The sequence below is a fragment of the Muntiacus reevesi genome, chromosome 14 (assembly GCF_963930625.1).
Source record: "Muntiacus reevesi chromosome 14, mMunRee1.1, whole genome shotgun sequence".
NCBI lineage: Eukaryota > Metazoa > Chordata > Mammalia > Artiodactyla > Cervidae > Muntiacus > Muntiacus reevesi.
Window position 1 is genome coordinate 44102892 of NC_089262.1, and position 20595 is coordinate 44123486.

The 20595-nt window shown below is 41.0% G+C and overlaps 1 protein-coding gene across 1 annotated transcript in view; it reads right to left on the reverse strand.

The window, feature by feature from the left end:
* Nucleotides 1–9725, reverse strand: part of ARL15 (ADP ribosylation factor like GTPase 15) — a 448900-nt gene extending 439175 nt beyond the window's left edge. The window contains exon 1 of the mRNA XM_065905256.1: nt 9595–9725. Coding sequence (XP_065761328.1) covers nt 9595–9642 — 48 coding nt within the window. The 5' untranslated portion in view covers nt 9643–9725. The remainder of the gene's footprint in view (nt 1–9594) is intronic.
* Nucleotides 9726–20595: the final 10870 nt, after the last annotated feature.

Below are 20595 nucleotides of genomic sequence, written 5' to 3' on the forward strand. Positions count from 1 at the left end.
GCAACCAGGAAAACCCATAAACTCATCTAGCTGTACCTTTAAGACTGTACATATTACTGTATGCAAATTACACTTCAATTAAAAAGAAGACAATTTGGTGACTAAAAAATATGATTAGAAAAACATAAGTGAACATTCATTTTATGTAACAGCTTATATTCAAGAAGTCCAGTATATACATTCTCATTCAACCCTCAAAAAAGCCCTTTGTGAAAGTTTTTTTTGTAAATAAGATTCTCATTTACTAGTCATAATTACTATCTTTAAAAAATACCTGAATCAGAGCAAGAAAAAGGAAATAAAATTTAAGTGATAGTAAAAATTAACTTTAACATTCTTTGGGGGACTAGAAGTCCCAATATAAGTAATTTGCAGAACAGACCAAAAAAAAAAAAGAAAGAAAAACATGGTTTACCCAAGATCAAAAACAAATCTTTTGCGCCCAGCTGTTAAAATGCACAAGAATGTGTTCCTACATAATGTTTGGTTATATTATTCCACAAAAATTGTACACGGCCATTTTTGGAGAGTAAAAAAATCCCCACAGTGTCACTGAAGCGGGGTGGGGGAGGGGGGTGGCAGGGAAGGGGGATTGCGGAATCAAGATCAAGGACATAGAGGAGAAGAATGATTCACTTTTATCTCCACTTGCTCCCCACTTCTGTTGATGCCATTATATGGACTCATACCAATCCGTATGGAAATTATAAAGCAATTTCTTTTAAAAAAGCACTTTGGCACTAAAAAAAACACAATCAACCTCATCACAGAGGTTCGGATGCTATCTGAATTTTTTTTCAAATGAAAAATTGTGGTTTGAATTAATCTTAGACCAGGTTCTCAGCATTTGGGTTTTAGAAGTAAGTACATTCTAAATATTAATACATACATACAAACTTGAGGACGTTTAAGAATTATCATCCTTTTATTCTGACAGGTAATAACACTGAGATAGACAAAGATACTGTTGTTCATTATCATGAGAATAGACAGCATATTCTAACATCCACAAAAAGCTGGAAAGATATAACCTCATATTTTTAAGTCTATAAATTAAATGTATGATGACTTTGTAACATTCTTGACTTTTCCTTGCTGTTACAGACTGACACTTGGAAACACCTTATATCATGTAGGTAATGGTGGACTATCTGGGAAATCAAATACAGGGTTTCAAACTTTTTCTTCTCTATCACAATAATGAAAACACGTACAGTAAGATAACAGATGTGTTGCCAACCCTCATAACAACTGAGACAGCTGAGGTTACTCCTGACCCTCAGTTTCCTCAACCATAAAACAAAAACACAAATTCCAGCACCTCATAGGGTCAATGAAAGGACCAAACAAACAGCAAATGCCTATCAAGCACTCTTTACAGGATCTCGGGGATTCCCTGGTAGCTCAGCCGGTAAAGAATATGCCTGCAATGCAGGAGACCCCAGTTTGACTCCTAGGTCAGGAAGATCTGCTACAGAAGGGATAGGCTACCCACTCCAATATTCTTGGTCTTCCCGGGTGGCTCAGCTGGTAAAGAATCCTCCGGTAATGCGGGAGACCTGGGTTAGATCCCGCAGGATCTAGGGGGCTTCCCTGGTGGTGCATTGGTAAAGAACCCGCTTGCCAATGCAGGAGACATGGGTTCAATCCCTGGGTCAGGAAGATCCCCTGGAGAAAAATGGCAACCCACTCCAGTATTCTTGCCTGGGAAATCCAATGGACAGAGGAGCCTGGTGGGCTGGAGTCCATGGAGTCACAAAAAGTTGGACATGACTTAGTGACTGAGCAGAATCTAGGACAAAGTAAATTCTTAATCATCATCATTATCACCATCTTGACTATTACATAACTTTGATTTAACAAACAGCAGCTGATTATATCCATGCATAGTTTATTAACTTATTTAATCAATAAGTCAAAGCTTTAAAATGTAGGTACCTTTTGATTCTACATAAAATCTACTAGAACTTGATCATAAAAATATTCCAAAGGATTAGAAACACTGCCAGTAATAATCTCCTTTTTTGAGATGCACTGTGAATATTTACATATTAATGATTATACAATAAAGAAACTTGTTTAATTTTGTTTGACCTAGTTTCCAAACTTACTTGGCATCAAAATCTCTTTTTGAAACCATAGGACTACTGCTGCTTACAATACACTATCATAAAATATCCAAGAGCTTTTAAGGAATGTCCATTGCAGCATTATTTATAACAAATACCAATACTAAAAAAATTGAAATTTAGAATAATCAGTGATAAGGTGATAAGTTAATAAAATTATGATTCACTGAAATGCGCATAATAAAATTTCATTAAGCAGTTCATATGACCCATTGTGTGGTACTAAAAACAAGTAAACACATATACACAATCACGCCTCAAAACCAACACCTTTTCTTTGAGCTTCCCATAAAATCCAAATAAGATCTCTACATATAAAGCCAGAATGGTAGTATCTAAACTAGAAATATAAAATAAATATCTACTAATACAAACAGAAATATTTATTAATCTTAAAAACATTACAGAAACAAAAAGTTTCAAGACAATAAGGGTGATATGTTACAATTTTATTAAAATTATTAACCACAAAGAGTACCATATTATTTACACATATATGCAAATATAATTTTTTAAATGCAAAAAAAAAAAAAAAAAACCCACACATAAGAACAGTGCCCACTTGCTTTGGGGTAGTTGTCACCATGGAGAAGGATGAAGAAAGCATGGGAGAGCAGAAGGCTTTCCCCTTCAAGTTTCTTTTTTTAAAAAGCATCCAGCATTTTGAAGTTAAAACGGCAACATGCTAACAGCTTTAATCAGGGAGGTAGGTACACAGAAGTGTGTTCTCATTTTCTGTACTTTTCTGAACATTTGCATTTTACCAAAGATAAAACTGTGAAAGAATCATATTTTGCTTTAGCTCCTGACTCCATGTACAGACTGATCAAGGAACAAGTGCAGGTCTTCTGCACCTCAACCAATGGTCCTAGGATGGCTCCAGGCTGTCAACTGCTCCCCCAGAGAGCCTGGAGAAGCTGCTCTCTCTCAGTGAGAAAAGAACTCTCGGGAATCCCTCTGGGGGAGACATGGCCACAATTGTTAGGGTCGAAGTCCTTGACCCTGAGAGAAGCAATCCCGAAGTCAGAACCATTCCCAGCAAATCTGGGTACAAAGGAGCCTGATAAATGAGATGCTCCTGCAAAATCATGTGCATCTGGCTATGAACCAAAGTGCAGAGCGCCCATGCTTATGCACCAGGGTGGGGCGGGAGGGTGCAAAAGGTGAGCGAAGTCTCTCACTTTAAGGTACAGACACGTGTACTTCCTCAACTGCAGCAGAGCTGTCACTGAGTTCCCAGGAGGGCTTCTCATAGGTGACAGCAGCAATCAAGTAACCTCCCAACTTCCAGTCCTGTGTCTGAATCATGGCCCCTCTCACTCATCCTCTTAACTATTAATTATTACCAGTTACAGCAGTACTGAATAATGCTTACATGCATGGGCTTGGAAACCCCAAGCTGGCTGGTACCCTAGCCCTGACACTCAGTTACATGATCCCAGCCATTGCTCCACCTCACAGAGCCTTAAGCTCCCTCCTATTCTAAGTCAGTATGTCTGTCAGTCAGCAGTATCTGGTCAACAGGACTGCTGGAAGGATTAAATTGGGTAATGCAGGTAAAAACACTCTGCATAGTACGCGATATATAGTTCCATATTCACACTGCATCAGACTCAATTCTAGTGATAAAAGGATAATCAAGATAGTCAGGGACCCTGCACTGATACAAGTTACAGATTCAGATAATGAAAACATCTGCAAAGCTCCCCAAATTAAGAGTTTTAAGATGGCAACCACAGAGCATTCGGCCAAGCATGGGGGCCCTTCTGAGCCACATGCCCATGAAGCCAGCCCTGCCAGAAGCAAATGTGTTCACTTTGCTCATACTCAGAAATAAGGGTCAACAAGAACTGGGTTTCTTAGATTCAACCAAACACCAGAAGCATTTGGGGAGAAGCCTGGGGAAGAGCCACAGAATAAGTAAGGAGGCCACAGACTCCAAAATAAAAGCCCATTTTTAACTCAATTTGTGCGAAGTATCAGCATTTGTTAACCAAAATGCAGTTACCAAACTTTCTCTGAAAATCTTTTCTTCCTCGAAAGTAAACCCTTTAGCATCAGGAGACTCTGCCCAACAGAAATTCAAAAGCAAAAGGCCACTTGGGTGTAGTGTCTGCTAGGCAAAGCCCCACTTAACAGGCAGCACTTGCTTAAGGAGAACAGCAGATTTCAAATAAACTGCCAAATAGATCCTAAGTCTCGGGAACCTCTTCAAAAAGATGACTGGGGCTTGTGACTCTGAAGGTGTCCTTGAAGTGACACTAGGGGGCGGAGTACCAAGGCTGCCTGGAAACCCACGTGTGGTTATTTGATAAAACATTAGTTGGTGAAGGTCACCTAGTTGACCAGAGTCAGAACATCACGGGGTGGAAGGCTCAGGACACGACACAGTTCTCTCTCTATCCAGCCTTCTTTTTAACGGTCATTTAGCAGAAACAAGTCTTTGAGCAAAGGGAACATCGACCAGCCTGCTCCTGGCCCCTGATTTCTTGACTGGAGAAGTAACATGGTAATTACATGAAATACACTGTAAAACCTTCAACTGCATTCCAATAGCTTTAACACCAAGCTGGAAGGAAGGCAGTGAAGAGGGAAGGTTCTGGGACCACAGTCCCAGCTCTATTACTTGTTAGCTGTGTGAACTTGGGGAAATTACAAAACCTCTCTCAGCCTTGGTTTAATGCACTACATGTGGAAAGCCTTTACATTATCTGGCACCACAGTATGTGCTCAATAAACGGTAACTATTTTATCCTCATAATACCTATGCTTAACTCCCCCCACCCTCAGCATGCCTACAAGCACACAGCTTAGGCATCCTTCAGAATGCAAGCTCTCAGAGGACATGAATCATGTTCCCATGTGTGCTCTCTTGGGATTCATGCTACAAGCCTGAACCACAGACAGTTAAGAACCAGAGCTACTGCCTTACATCACAGTTTCTGCTTCACAGTCTGGATATTTTTGAAACTTTTTTGCTAAAAGAACCAGTTATTGTGTTCCCTTTTTATCATATGATTTATTAATAAAAGAACACCTATGTGACTAACTAATCCAGCTGCAGTTAAGATTAAAAATATATGGCCTATATTATCACTATACATAGAACACATAAGTTATAATATTCTTAGCCATTCACAGTTAAAAAACAGCACACTTCTAAGACCACGGAACATCAGACAAAAGTCATAACTGTGCCTTCACTCCTCTTTTAGAATAGGCTCATTTACAACTTAGTAGAACCTCAGAGTTCTGTGTATCAATACATCAAGAGCTTCTGTTCTTGGCTGGTTGGTTACTTGGTTTGTATTCTGCAAATGGTGATGGGTTTGTGCTGATCCATCTGTCTTCTTTCACCTGATCTTCCCTATCGACACACAAATTTTTATGACAGGTATAGCCTGTGACCAAGAAACTAGGCCAGGTTCACCAATCTATACAGAAAAAGAAACCTAGAACTCTGGCCTTATTAGATCCCAAACCCAACATACAGGTAAAATGATCATTATCTGACAATTAGCAGCCAAGGAAGCACTTTTAGATGTATTTTCAGTCCCAGCTTTGCATTTCAGTTCACAATGAAACAAAGAAACACACAGGGGAAACCTACCAGAGAGCCAAGGAGCACATCACAGGCTGCCTCCTCCCCCACTTGCCTACCTATCTGTCCACTGCCACAGGTTCCTGCAGGGCCACCCACCCCCTCCAGTCCTACAGCCAAGGTGATCCCAGTGGGGGCTCATCCTCCACGACTTTCAGGGTCATGCACAAAGCAGGGGTCCCATAAATATTTGTTAGATGGATTAAGGAACATATTTTATTTTTTATAGGTAGTAAACAATCCTCAAGGAAGTCTTGCAACTTCCTGCTTGCTGATGACATTAAATCTCTCCATATACTGAGACTAATTCAAAAGATAGCCCAATCTTTAAAACTGGGCAGTCACAGTCATTCTATAGGAGGCATCAGTCATTCTATAGGAGGTTTAAGAATAATATGAGCAACATAACCACAGTATATTAACATTCTACATCTGAAAAGCAACATGCTATTTATAAATCACTCTCCCTCCATCATCCCATGTAATCATCACTGGCATTACACAAAGCATACCAAATTTTATTGATGTTATTTTGATGGCAGAAGGGAGGAAGAGGTAAAATTCAAGCCAATCAACATGAGTCAGGACACAAAGAATATTAAACCGAGAGGAATCTAGAAGTTGATTTTGTCCAACCTTCCAGGAAAACCTGGTAAACACGTTTTCCATTATAGCTTAACTATCTTCTTATTCAGAAAGTTCCACACACTGTCTTACTAGTTCTACCTGTCAGAAGAGAAACAGGAAGATGCTGGTACTGCCCACTGGAACAGCAACAGAATCTTCACCTACAGACCTGACAGGTGTGAACATGGCATTTAAAACCCATTCCTAAAATGGGAAAAAGGTATATGGCCTGTCAATACTGACATTTTTATATTTAAATACTGGAAAACCGAGATTTTCATTTTTAAATGGCCACCCAGGCAAAACAAATACCTGATAATCTTAAAGTTAAGAGTAAAAGATACATTCTGCATTCCCCAGAGTAAAACACCTAATCCAAACAGATGTTATCTTGTCTTACTTTAGAAGCTGGAGAGAAAAGCTGTCCCTTCTTTCTCATATTCATTCAATTCAACAAATAAAGATAGCGTACAGGGTGATACATGTAATTACTGAGGATACATAAATTACCATTATTGTAGTTTCCTAAACTGAAATCAATCAAAACTTTATCCTAAATAGAAAGGCACTATCCCTGGGCTTCACCTTATCTGTCACCTCTAATTCATAGCATTTCCTTCAAGTAAAGAAATCAACAGTAGCCTTTAAGATCAGAGAGTTTTATCCTCTGTTTAATATTCACAGTCTTATTGAAAGCACCTCTTTCTCTCATTTCTCTTCCTTCCAATCTCCTGCAATTAAAAAAGGTTAAGTGATGCTATCCAGCCCAAAGAACAATGGACAATGCATACACACACAGCTCCCTCTTCCAGCAGCAAGAAGAAGAAAGTCAAACACCGATTAAAAAGAAAAGAGAAGAAAAGATGGCATACACGCTATTCCTGTCAAGTGCATGGACAGGGCACTTACTCTAGTTCACAAGCTCAGCAAAATCTGAAGGGTCAAACTAGAAATGAAAGGAGTGCATTTTCTCTGGAAGGCAAGTAAAAGAACTTGGGAACTGATTTTTAAAGTAAGATGCCAGTCAACGAAATTGATTTTCATTTTTCAGAAACTGGTTTTTAATAAACACCACATAAAAATTATGGAAAAGCAAATGAGTCCATCTGAAAGGCAAGAGGAATGATGTGTGGAACATCATTTTCTCTGAGAACTAAGTAAAATGTAAACAGAGAAGACCACCAGTAGAGGCTTTTTCCTTTAGGTTTAAGGATTTCCTTAAGTCTTTTCACAGCGGATACTTGACACACTCATCAGAACTTATTTCCTTTAAGAGTTTTTTCCTCACCACCGATGATTAGCCAAGTGATTCTTATGGGACTGTTTCACTACACTTGTGAATTTTTTAAAAAGCAGAGCCAAGGTGACAAAATAATGATTTTTTAAAAATAGGAATGCATAGGGTATATCGGGGCAAGGCAGGTAAAACAAAAAAGCCATGTCAAATTTAGGGCCCATTGATTTTGACACATAACTTAGGAAATTGAGGAGAAAAGAATCTGCTTTTAAGGTAATCTAGAGCACCACAAGCATTCCCCACCAGGAAACTAACCTGAGTAATTAACCAGAGTCTTCCAATTGTTTTCCTCCCACTAACTGCTGTAGTGGGTTTGGCACCTCAAAGAGAGGTTTACAATGCCATTTGCAACTTTAAAACTCACTCAGCAAATAAAATAGCAAGTTCCTTTTTAGGAACTACTTAACTAAGCATCCAAAATCAGCTTTCATTAGTATAGGTAAGGCAGCCCTTTCCTCAACAAACTTTGGCTTTAATTCGGGCAACTGCAAGACAAAACCATAGTAGTGCAGGAGACAAGCTACAAAATAATCAATTGCTTAATTCAGAAAATAGTCTTTAAGAAACGTCTGACAACTCTCTTACCCTACATAGCACTTTGCATTTTAAAGAACCCCCAATCAGATAACCTCCTTAACTGGCTACACTGTGGGCACCTAATGTCCCTTTATCACAAAGACAGAGGAAGTTACTGACATCAACAAAAGAAGAAAACAGAATTCGAATTCAGTTTTTTACTCCCCTCAATGCACAAGGTCATATATTAACTGCAGTCACCACCCCTCCCCACAAGCCCATCAAACCAGGAAGATTTAGGGGAAATAAGCCCAAATACAAGATAGCATTACAAAACCAGTCCTTGTCCAGAGTTTCTTGACTGTGCACGCATTCACAGTCTTTCTCAGTACAGCATTAGTGTAATTCCTAGAAGGCACTGGCAAATCTCTGCCAGGCCAATCTGCAGGCAGAAACCAACAGCATGTGTTCAACAAGATGACAGGACGGTCAATGTCTTTACCGTTTACTTCAACTCTGCATTGCAACAGGGGTTCTAGATAAAAAGGTAAACCTGGCAATTGTTTAGGATTGAATACAGCCAACATTAATGAGGGTCCCCGTGAACACAAACATGCAGCTCTGGGGAAATAATTTCTCGAACAATATGCGGTGTTTTGCATAATTATACACACACACATAAATCAAGTGCATTTTTAAAGCAATGTTCAGCCCCAACACTGAGCTGACACTTTTCCCACCTAAACTTCTCAGCACAAGCCTGGCCTAAAAAGCTCAGACAGGGTCCAATCTGTGCACCGGGTAAGAGAAGCATCCACGGCAGAGACGGTGAGGCAATGCCTGCCTACCCAGTCCTTTCTACCCAGGCTGCGATGTAGTTTAGTCCCGTCTACTATATGGTAATGTGCTTTTAAAACCTCGCGGCGACCGAGGTCATAGCTTTAGAGATCTAATAACAACCAAATGACCGGGGCTGCCGGGCACTTAGTAAGCCATTCCGGTTATGGCTCTTTAATAGTACCTGGAGTTCTGCTAAAGGCAGAGGGGGAAACTCCTGCTTCCTGGGAAAGAAAGTCCTCTGTAGGAGTGCAGAGGGAAGCAAAGAACCGACCACGGGCAAAAGACGCCCCGCCGCCGCGGCCCCATCTCTCGAGGAGCGCCCGTGCGCCCCTCGCCCCACAGAACCGCTGGCCCGGGCCGCACCTTTACCTGTCAGTTCCACCACTCCCTGGCAGCTGCGGTCCCACCGCCTCAGCTGCCACCCCTCTGAGTCCCGGCACAGCTCCAGAGCTGGTTGCGGGAGAAAGAACCCCAAAGGCATCCCATCCCAAAGAAAGAAAGCAAAAAGGCTGTTCCTCCAGGCGGAGGGACATCGGGCACGCTGGGGTCCGAGGGGCGACACGCCACCCCTGCCCCGCACCTACCAGATAATCCATGTACAGAAACGCCTCACTTATCCGGAGATCAGACATCCGGCAGCCTAAAGCATCCGGAACGGCTCCGAACCCGGAAAAAAAAGCAGCGTCTCTGGCTGCGAGCAACCAGCCCCTGAAAAAGCCAGCAACAACGAAAATAGCCGAGAGAAGTCGAGGAGCCGAAGATTACACAAGGGGCGCGTCGATTGGCCGGGCGGGCGGGCAGAAGGAAAGGAGAGCGTTCATTGGCTGTGGCGTCTATAAAAGGCAGGCCGCTGCGGGTGGCAGGGGAGAAGCGCGGGAGCGGCCCGGGCGCAGGTTCCTGTGAGGAGGGCCGAGGGGCGGGGGCTAGGGCTGCGCGGGCGGAAGAACGAGCCGGGAAGAGCGGAAAATCAGCCGGTGCTGTCGTCGCCGGAGTTCTGTGTGCTTCCGTGGCCTCCGAGTTGGGTAAATCGGAACCGAACAGTGTTCCATAGGAGGAGAGCTTAGTGTCTCTTCCCATCTCCCAGTAGGAACCTCGCGCTAAAACGTGGGAGGCGTAGAAACTACAGATACTTAATGCCCCTCCTCCGGAGCGATTTCCCGAAGGCCCTGTGCCCTCGAGAATGCACGGCTGGGGTGACTGGAATGTGTAAGAAGGTACTCTGAAAAAGCAAGCCTGTGACTCGGGGGCAGCCCCTCCCCACTTTCAGGATGTGAGGCGAAAGTGGACAGCTCCAGCCTGATGTCCTGGGGGTATACAGAAGCCGCGCCCGCGGCTAGAGGTAACCTGGGAGGTAACCCTCTTATCAGAACGTTAGATTGCCCCCAGGAGAATCTGCTCTTCACCGACGGAAAAGAAAAAAAAGTTAAGGGATTCTGTATACGTCGGTTGTAGACTCAGGACTCTCGGGAAGCATCAGCTGCTCAGTTCTTTGCGCGTTTCCTGCCCAGTTACACGGTACACCATTCTACTACCCCTGCAGAGAATGAGCAATAGGATGAGAAGCTCTCTGAAAAGACCCAAGTAATAGTGTTTGGGACCCGATGTCATTTTAAGAAGTAAAAGTATGTGTAAGCAGCTGCATTTGACGTGTGCAGTTCCTGGTAAATAATGTGGAAACTGGCACCAGAATTTCAATATTGCATTTGGCGTGGAGGGAAAAAGCAGTTTAGGCTATGAACAACTAAATCTTTAAAAAGAGCCTTGGCTGTTCTTATCCTGGTTCTTGTCTGATTCGGGCTTTTCTTCCTCCAAGTTGTGTGTCTAAATTATACTTCTGAAGACATTACGATGAGTTTTTGCTATGCAGAAGCTAACGAGACTCAATAGCATCAAGTCCTCAGATCCAATTTTGATTGTTTTTGGCCTGGTGTGAAAAAACATGTACGTTAAGAAGATTTTTGACCTGGATTCTGGAGGTGATTATCTACTACAAAACTACAGCACAACTAATTGAAATTAACTGCAGAAGTTAAAGGCCTCTCAAACTTGCTAGCAAAAGTAATTCAGACAGACAAGAAACCAATTTTTTTTTCTTTCTCTCTATGAATTAGCATATTGCAAATAAGATAAAAGGCTTCAGTTAGCAAAGAAAACTTTTGGTCCATTGTCTTTCTGATAAGAGATGACTTTACTGTCAAGTGAGGCTCTTGAGTGGACTGTAAGTTTCTATGTAAGAGAAAAGGACCACTCAGGAGCAGTTGGATTCTACCTTTCTTTAAAAGCTAACTTTAATCAAGAAAAAGAATCCTGAACAAAAGGTCATCAGGATAAGGAGAGTTCATGCTACCTCCCTAGAATGAGCAAGCAGGGAAATGAACTTTTCAAGGAAAAGTTCCAGAGACTGCACCATGATTCTCTGTTCCATGCCACTTGCATATTCATTCAAACTGGCACCAAGGAGAACTTTGTGTGCCGTGTAATGTATTAAAAGAATCATACTGGCTTTTGCAAAAGGATCCGTGTAAAAACCTGAAGCTTCAGAACTCCACATGGAGCACATTTTTTCCCAATTATGTGTTAATCTGGGGAGTTAATGTACACCCTTGTGTAGAGGCAGGAGGCTAATTTATGTTAGTATAAACAGATAATACACTGCCTGCTACATGAAACTGTGGTCTAAACGGATAGTTGGTAGCAGTAATCACCCCAATGCGTGCTTTTTAAAAAGTGTGGAGATATTAGAATGCATGCATTTAACCTACTCCACTATACATCAAATAACAGGCTGCAATCTGGAATAAGACATGATCTCATTAAGGTATTACTGCTTTGCTGTCAGTAAAAAGGATGCTCTTCCAGATGCCCAAGAAAACATGGATAAATTCATGAGGCAATTGCATTACTACACAGGTTCTCAAAAAAGAAGTCATCACTGTTGCTTATCAAACTCAAGGAGAAATTCTTTTGACAGTCTATACTCCACAATTCCATAAATATTACTGGCTAGCCAGATTTGGAAGAAATTTTTACTGAAGTATTTATTACTTGTTAAAAATACAGTTCTGCAGCTTGGTCTCCCAAACTCTGTCATCCAGAATAAACAACATATTAGTGGCCATTCCCATCTTTTTGTTCGTTGTTCATTTGTTTGATATAATATATAATAACTTATAGAAGAATACGGAGAAGGCAATGGCACTCCACTCCAGTACTCTTGCCTGGAAAATCCCATGAACGGAGGAGCCTGGTAGGCTGCAGTCCGTGGGGTCACTAAGAGTCCAACATGACTGAGCAACTTCACTTTCACTTTTCACTTTCATGCACTGGAGAAGGAAATGGCAACCCACTCCAGTGTTCTTGCCTGGAGAATCCCAGGGATGGGGGAGCCTGGTGGACTGCCGTCTATGGGGTCTCACAGAGTTGGACACGATTGAAGCAACATAGCAGCAGCAGCAGAATACTGTGTTTACTAGGTTTTTTTTTTTTATCATGCACACTCCATATATTAAATTCACCATATCATGAAATTCTCCATAAATGTGTAAATGACTGTAAGGCTATTGCATAAATGTACTATGTTAACAAATCCTCTCTTAGCTACTACTGCTATAAACATTGCAGTGAATGTTTGCATATAAATTCACATCTCTTTAACCTAGAGATAATTTTTAGGCATGGAATTACTGGCACAAAGAGTATATGAACATTTTTAATATTCATATTTGTACTAGCTTCTAGTCTTCTTTCCCTATCCCAGCTCCAAAGCAGGGAGTGCTTATCTTGCTGCATTCTTGCCTTGACTGAGTATATTACTGCTTAATAGCTGAGAGATCATATCTTTTATAAGAATAACAAACCATGGACATTCCTTTTTCAGAAAAAAGGTGAGGTGTTCAGACACTAAATTCCCCAGAGATCATCAGACACATTGTTTGCACATTCATTGCCTCCAGTAACTCCTGTGACTTTAAAATCCTCTAAGCTCTTTCCCCTTCAAGTGGTGGCCTTGACATCTAACCTCAAACTTAGCCAAGCCCCCTTTCTCTGCTTCGTAAACCTCAACAAAGTACCACTGTGTCCTAAACGATGAACCTCAAAGTAGGAGGCCCCCACATGAAGCTGATAACAGAACTGGATTTCACAAAAGGTAGAAATCATCTCTTCCAAAAAAAGGATTTGTTGGGTCTTGGAGTATTAAAGCAAGGTAAAGCATTTGATGCTGTTGAACTGTGGTGTTGGAGAAGACTGTGGAGAGTCCCCTGGACTGCAAGGAGATCAAACCAGTCCATCCTAAAAGAGAGCAGTCCCGAATATTCATTGAAAGGACTGATGATGAAGCTCCAATACTTTGGCCACCTCATGCAAAGAACTGACTCACTGGAAAAGACCCTTATGCTGGGAAAGATCGAAGGCAGGAGGAGAAGGGGATGACAAGAGGATGAGATGGTTGGATGGCATCACCAACTCAATGGACGTGAGTCTGAGCAAGCTCTGGGAGTTGGTGATGAACAGGGAAGTCTGGTGTGCTGCAGTCCCTGGGCTCGCAAAGAGTCGGACAAGACTCAGTGACTAAACTGAAGACATTTAAAATGAAGAATCACCACTTAAAGCAGTAAATAATTATACCAGGAAAAGGTAACTAGACCTCACAAACAACCACTATTCAAGCACCTAATATTTAGAATCTATGTAAACTTCTCCCCATAGCTTTCCAGGATTATTTAATCTCTTAGACTCAGCATTGCATTGCTGATTGTTTTCATTTCCTACAGACACTATAACAAGCTGTTTTAGTCACTAAGTCGTGTCTGGCTCTTTGCAACTCCATGGCATGTAGCCTGCCAGGCTTCTCTGTCCATGGGATTTCCCAGGAAATACTAGAGTGGTTGCCATTTCATTCTCCAGGGGATATTCCTGGACCAGGGAATGAACCCATGTCTCCTGCCTTAGCAGGCAGGTTCTTTACCACTGTGTCACCAAGGAAGTAGTCCAAAAGACAACTGTTTTTGTTGCTCAGTCATTAAAGACTTAACACAAATGTATTCTCTTCCAGTCATGTCCAACTGATTGTGACCCCATGCACTGTAGCCCGCCAGGAGCCTCCATCCATGGAATTTTCCTGGCAAGAATACTGGAGTGGGTTGCAATTTTCTTCTGCATGGGATCGTCCCAACTCAGGGATTGAACCCAGGTCTCCAGCACTGCAGGCAGACTCTTTGCCATCTGAGCCACCAGGGAAGCCCTCTTCTTCTCCAGCAGAGGGCAGACAGAATGAAAATCACAATCGCAGAAAACCAACCAATCTGATCACATGAACCACACAGCCTTGTCTAACTCAATGAAACTATGAGCCATGCGTGTAGGGCCACCCAAGATGGACGGGTCATGGTGGAGAGTTCTGACAAAACATGGTCCACTGGAGAAGGGAATGGCAAACCACTTCAGTATTCTTGCCTTGAGAACCCCATGAACAGTATGACAAGGCAGAAAGATAGGATACTGAAACATGAACTCCCCAAATCAGTAGAAGCCCAATATGCTACTGGAGATCAGTGGAGAAATAACTCCAGAAAGAATAAAGAGATGGAGCCAAAGCAAAAACAACACCCAGTTGTGGATGGGACTGGTGATGGAAGTAAAGTCTGATGCTGTAAAGAGGAATATTGCATAGGAACCTGGCATGTTAGGTCCTTGAATCAAGGCAAGTTGGAAGTGGTTAAACAGGAGATGGCAAGAGTGAACATCAACATTTTAGGAATCAGCGAACTAAAATGGACTGGAATGGGTGAATTTAACTCAGATAACCATTATGTCTACTACTATGGGCAAGAATCCTTGAGAAGAAATGGAGGAGAAATCCTAGTCAACAAAAGAGTCCAAAATGCAGTACTTGGATGCAATCTCAAAAGCAACAGAATGATCTCTGTTCATTTCCAAGGCAATGATATTGCCTTGGAATATCATTACTGTGATATTGAATGAAATATCACAGCAACCCAGGTTTAGATGCCCAGACCAGTAATGCTGAAGAAGCTGAAGTTGAATGGTTCTTTGAAGACCTACAAGACCTTCTAGAGCTAACATACCAAAAAAGATGTCCTTTTCATTATAGGGGACTGGAGTGCAAAAGTAGGAAGTCAAGAGATACCTGGAGTAACAGGCAAATTTGGCCTTGGAGTACAAAATGAAGCAGGGCAAAGGCTAACAGAGTTTTGCCAAGAGAATGCACTGGTCATAGCAAACACCCTCTTCCAACAACAACACAAGACTCTACATGTGGACATCACCACATGGCCAATACCAAAATCTGATTGATTATATTCTTTGCAGCCAAAGATGGAGAAGCTCTATACAGTCAGCAAAAACAAGACTGGGACCTGACTGTGGCTCAGATCATGAACTCCTTATTGCCAAATTCAGACTGATATTGAAGGGAAAACCACTAGACCATTCAGGTATAACCTAAATCAAACCCCTTATGATTATACAGTGGAAGTGACAAATAGGTTCAAAGGATTAGATCTGATAGACAGGTTGCCTGAAGAACTAAGGGCTGAGGTTCATGACACTGTACAGGAAGCAGTAATCAAGATCATCCCCAAGAAAAAGAAATGCAAAAAAGCAAAATGGCTGTCTGAGGAGGCCTTACAAATAGCTGAGAAAAGACGAGAAGCTAAAGGCAAAGGAAAAAAGGAAAGATATCCCATTTGAATTCAGAGTTCCAAAGAATAGCAAGGAGAGATAAGAAAACCTTCCTCAGTGATCAGTGCAAGGAAATAGAGGAAAACAATAGAAGGGGAAAGACTAGAGATCTCTTCAAGAAAATTAGAGATACCAAGGGAACATTTCATACAAAGACGGGCATAATAGAGGACAGAAATGGTATGGGCCTAACAGAAGCAGAAGATATTAAGAAGAGGTAGCAAGAATATACAGTACAACTACAAGAAAAAGGTCTTCATAACCACGACGGTGTGATCACTCACCTAGAGCCAGACATCCTGAATGTGAAGTCAAGTGGGTCTTAGGAAGCATCACTACAAACAAAGCTAGTGGAGGTGATGGAATTTCAGTTGAACTATTCCAAATTCTAAAAAATGATGCTGTTGAAGTGCTGCACTCAATATGCCACCAAATTTGGAAAACTCAGCAGTGGCTACAGAACTGGAAAAGGTTAGTTTTCATTCCAGCCCCAAAGAAGTCCAATGGCAAAGAATGCTTGCAAAGTAATGCTCAAAATTCTCCAAGCCAGGCTTCAACAGTATATGAACCATGAACTTCCAGATGTTCAAGCTGGGTTTAGAAAAGGCAGAGGAACCAGAGATCAAATTGCCAACATCCGCTGGATCCTTGAAAAAGCAAGAGAGTTCCAGAAAAAAATCTACTTTTGCTTTACTGACTATGCCAAAGCCTTTGACTGTATGGATCATAACAAACCGTGAAAAATTCTTCGAGAGATGGGAATACCAGACCACCTTACCTGCCTCCTGAGAAGTCAGTATGCAGGTCAAGAAGCAACAGTTAGAACTGGAAATGGAACAATGGACTAGTTCCAAATTGGGAAAGGAGTACATCAAGGCTGTATATTGTCACCCTGCTCATTTAACTTCTATACAGAGTACATCATGCGAAATGATGTGCTGTATGAAGCACAAGCTGGAATCAAGATTGCCAGGAGAAATATCAATAACCTCAGATATGCAGATGCTGCTGCTGCTGCTACTGCTAAGTTGCTTCAGTCATGTTCTACTCTGTATGACCCCACAGATGGCAGCCCACCAGGCTCCCCCATCCCTGGGATTCTCCAGGCAAGAACATTGGAGTTGGTTGCCAGTTCCTTCTCCAGTGCATGGAAGTGAAAAGTGAAAGTGAAGTCGCTCAGTCGTGTCTGACTCTTAGCAACCCCATGGACTGCAGTCGACCAGGTTCCTCCATCCATGGGATTTTCCAGGTAAGAGTACTAGAGTAGGGTGCCATTACCTTCTCCGGATATGCAGATGATACCACCCTTATGGCAGAAAGTGAAGAGGAACTAAAAAGCCTCTTGATAAAAGTGAAAGAGGAGAGTGAAAAAGCTGGCTTAAAACCCAACATTCAAAACACTAAGATCATGGCATCCGGTCCCATCACTTCATGGCAAATAGATGGGGAAACAATGGAAACAGTGACAGACTTTATTTTCTTGGGCTCCAAAATCACTGCAGATGGTGACTGCAGCCATGAAATTAAGATGTTTGCTCCTTGGAAGGGAAGTTATAACCAACCTAGACAGCATATTAAAAAGCAGAGACATTACCTTGCTGACAAAGGTCTGTCTAGTCAAAGCTATGGTTTTTCCAGTAGTCATCTGTGGATGTGAGAGTTGGGCCACTTTTGAACTGTGGTGCTGGATAAGACTCTAGAGAGTCCCTTGGACTGCAAGGAGATCCAACCAGTCCATCCTAAAGGAAATCAGTCCTGAATATTCATTGGAAAGACTGATGTGAAGAACTGACTCATCTGAAAAGACCCTGATGCTGGAAAAGATCGGAGGCAGGAGGAGAAGGGGACAGCAGAGGATGAAACAGTTGGATGGCATCACTGACTCGATGGACACGAGTTTGAGCAAGCTCCAGGAGCTGGTGATAGACACTGTGTTGCAGTCCATATGGCTGCAAAGAGTCGGATATGACTGAGCGACTGAACTGACTGTGACTGCATTTAGCGCCTACCCAGATATCCACGATTAGCTTCCCATCTCAAAACACTTAATCACATCTGCAAAGTCACTTTTGCCATATAAGGTAACATTCACAGGTTGCAGGTATTAGAACCTTGTATCTTTGGAGCCATTATTCTATCACACTGATCTTATATAGAAAACACAAATACTTCCATGAAAGTCTAAAGAGACAAGCACAATTTAATGACACCTAAGAAACCAGAAAATTTGGAATAAACTCTCAATTTCATAAAGAAATTAATTACTTAAAGCTTTTGGACGCCACCCTATGGTCTTTTCTGACACTATATCCATAGTCCAGTTACCTCTTATCCGGCATTTTAAGTTTATCTTCCCAAAGCATGTCCTCTTCCTCTATTACGCCTTTTAAAAGATAGCCTTGGGATACAGTTCACATACCATACAACCCACCTATTTAAAATGTACAATTAAACGGTTTTTAGTATATCTACAGATTTGTACAGCTGTCACTAGAGTCAATTTTATAATACTTTCATCACCTGTAAAGAAACTCTGAACCTTTTAGCTATCACCATTCACCTTCTACTCCCTGAAAATCATAATCCACTTTCTGTCTCTATAGATTTCTCTATTCTAGAATTTAATATGAATGGTATCATGATGTAGTATGTGGTCTTTTGTGACTAGTTTTTTTTTTTTTTACTTAATTTTTTAAGGTTTTACTTAAAAGGTTTACTTAATTTTAAAGGTTCATTCATGTTGCAGCATATACATTCCTTTCTATGGTCAAATAATATTCCACTTATGGCTATACCACCCTTCACTTATCCACACCTCACTGATGGACATTTGGGTTGTTTCTACATTTCAGCAATTATGAATAATGCTGTTCCTTTATTATACTTTTTCTCCACTTTTGATGACATAAATATTAACTTTTCTCCAGAACTAGTCCTCTCATTTCTTTTCCTTCCTCACCAATAGCTAAACTTTCTACTTCACAGTAGAGACCAGTTTTTCTAGCATTGGTCAAATATGAATGCTATTTCCTTCCTTTAACATTTAATATGAGTTCTTACAAAGAATTATCTGCTTCTCATTGACTGATTAGTTCTTCACTCTCCACAACTTTTGAACTCCATTGGTCTATTTTTCTATTCTAGATAGAATGTCAGAAGGATAAAATCTCTGAACATATTTTTTTTTCTGAATATATTTTAACTGTACAATGTTTATGGTGGTTTTAAACCTTCTGTGGGAAGAGATGTCTTAATTTATCTTGCATGACAGAACAGTATGCTAAGTTCTTTGAAATTCATTTAATAACCAAGATCCAAAACCCTCCCTGGTAACCAAAAAAACATGGGATAGTAAGCCAAAAGAATCAACTATATACCTTCTTAATTTATCTTGCATGACAGAACAGTATGCTAAGTTCTTTGAAATTCATTTAATAACCAAGATCCAAAACCCTCCTTGGTAACCAAAAAAAATGGGATAGTAAGCCAGAAGAATCAGCTATATACCTTCAACTGTAACATACTCTTTGTTCGTTGATAGTGATTTCAAAGAGGTAAAAAATGTCCTTTGAAAAACAAAAGTGCTTTGGAGACTGAAATGAGTCACTTGCTTACTCATATTGGAAGATCAGTTTTGGCTTTAATAACCAAACCTTAAAAACCAACTACCATTAGAAATCTGTTTCAACAAAACAGATAACATCTTTTAATGCTTTGGAATAAATTTTTTTTAAAAAGGCACATAACTTAACATCTTAAAATTTACAAAATCTTACAAAAAAACATAAAGTAAGATTCAAACATGAGGAAATAACCATGATAATAACAACTAGCACTAATACATCACTTATATGGCGGATATTATAATAAATGCTTTACTTATCATGGTTTTCGGTGGGAATACTTAATGTCATCCAATGTTCATTTTCCTAAATTGTAACAGGTCCTTAGTGCACCCCAATCTATCAAAAACATATTAGAACATATAGTCCAAGGTGTGTGCGCTAAGTCTCTTCAGTTCAGTCAGTCAGTCAGTTCAGTTGCTCAGTCATTTCTGACTCTTTGTGACCCCAAAGACTGCAGCATGCCAGGCTTCCCTGTCTATCACCAACTCCCGGAGCTTGCTAAAACTCATGTCCATCAACTCAGTGATGCCATCCAACCATCTCATCCTTTGTCATACCCTTTTTTTCAAATGAGTCAGTTCTTTGCATCAGGTGGCCAAGGTATTTTCACTTCAGTCGTGTCCAACTCTGTGTGACCATATGGACTACAGCCTGCCAGGCTCCTCTATCCATGGAATTCTCCAGGCAAGAATACTGCAGTGAGTTGCCATTGCCTTCTCAGAGGATCTTCCCATAATGAAATGTAATATTAATTCCCTAGGGATCCTAATAATGTTATAAAGATCTAGCCATTTCTTTAAAAAAATAAATAAAATTTATTTGACAAACTCAGTAAACCAAATCGACATGCCTTCCCTCATGATACTTGTCATCTGAAAAGTTCAGTCACAGCTTTTACAGATTCATGCTTCATAATCCATATCATTTTTGTCAGTGATAGACAGTGTTTTCATTGTTTGATTTTGCTGAATTTCTTCTCTTCCCAGCTGGCTTTGGAGGAACTATGCTTCATGTTGGTGCAGGTTGGGCCCTTGGGGAAGCAAATGCAAAGACTGATTTATAAATACAAAAGGTTTACTAATATTTATTTCACACCTCTGAAAGAGAAGAACTGAACCTCCCTCAACAGCCTGGCTTGGTGCCTTGTCTATAGCTTTTGAGCCATGGAAGACTGGTGGATTGCTAAGTGTGTGAACTTCACTATTTACTACAATCAACCCTGTTGTGTTATTGTGTCAGTGCCTAAGCATACCCTGT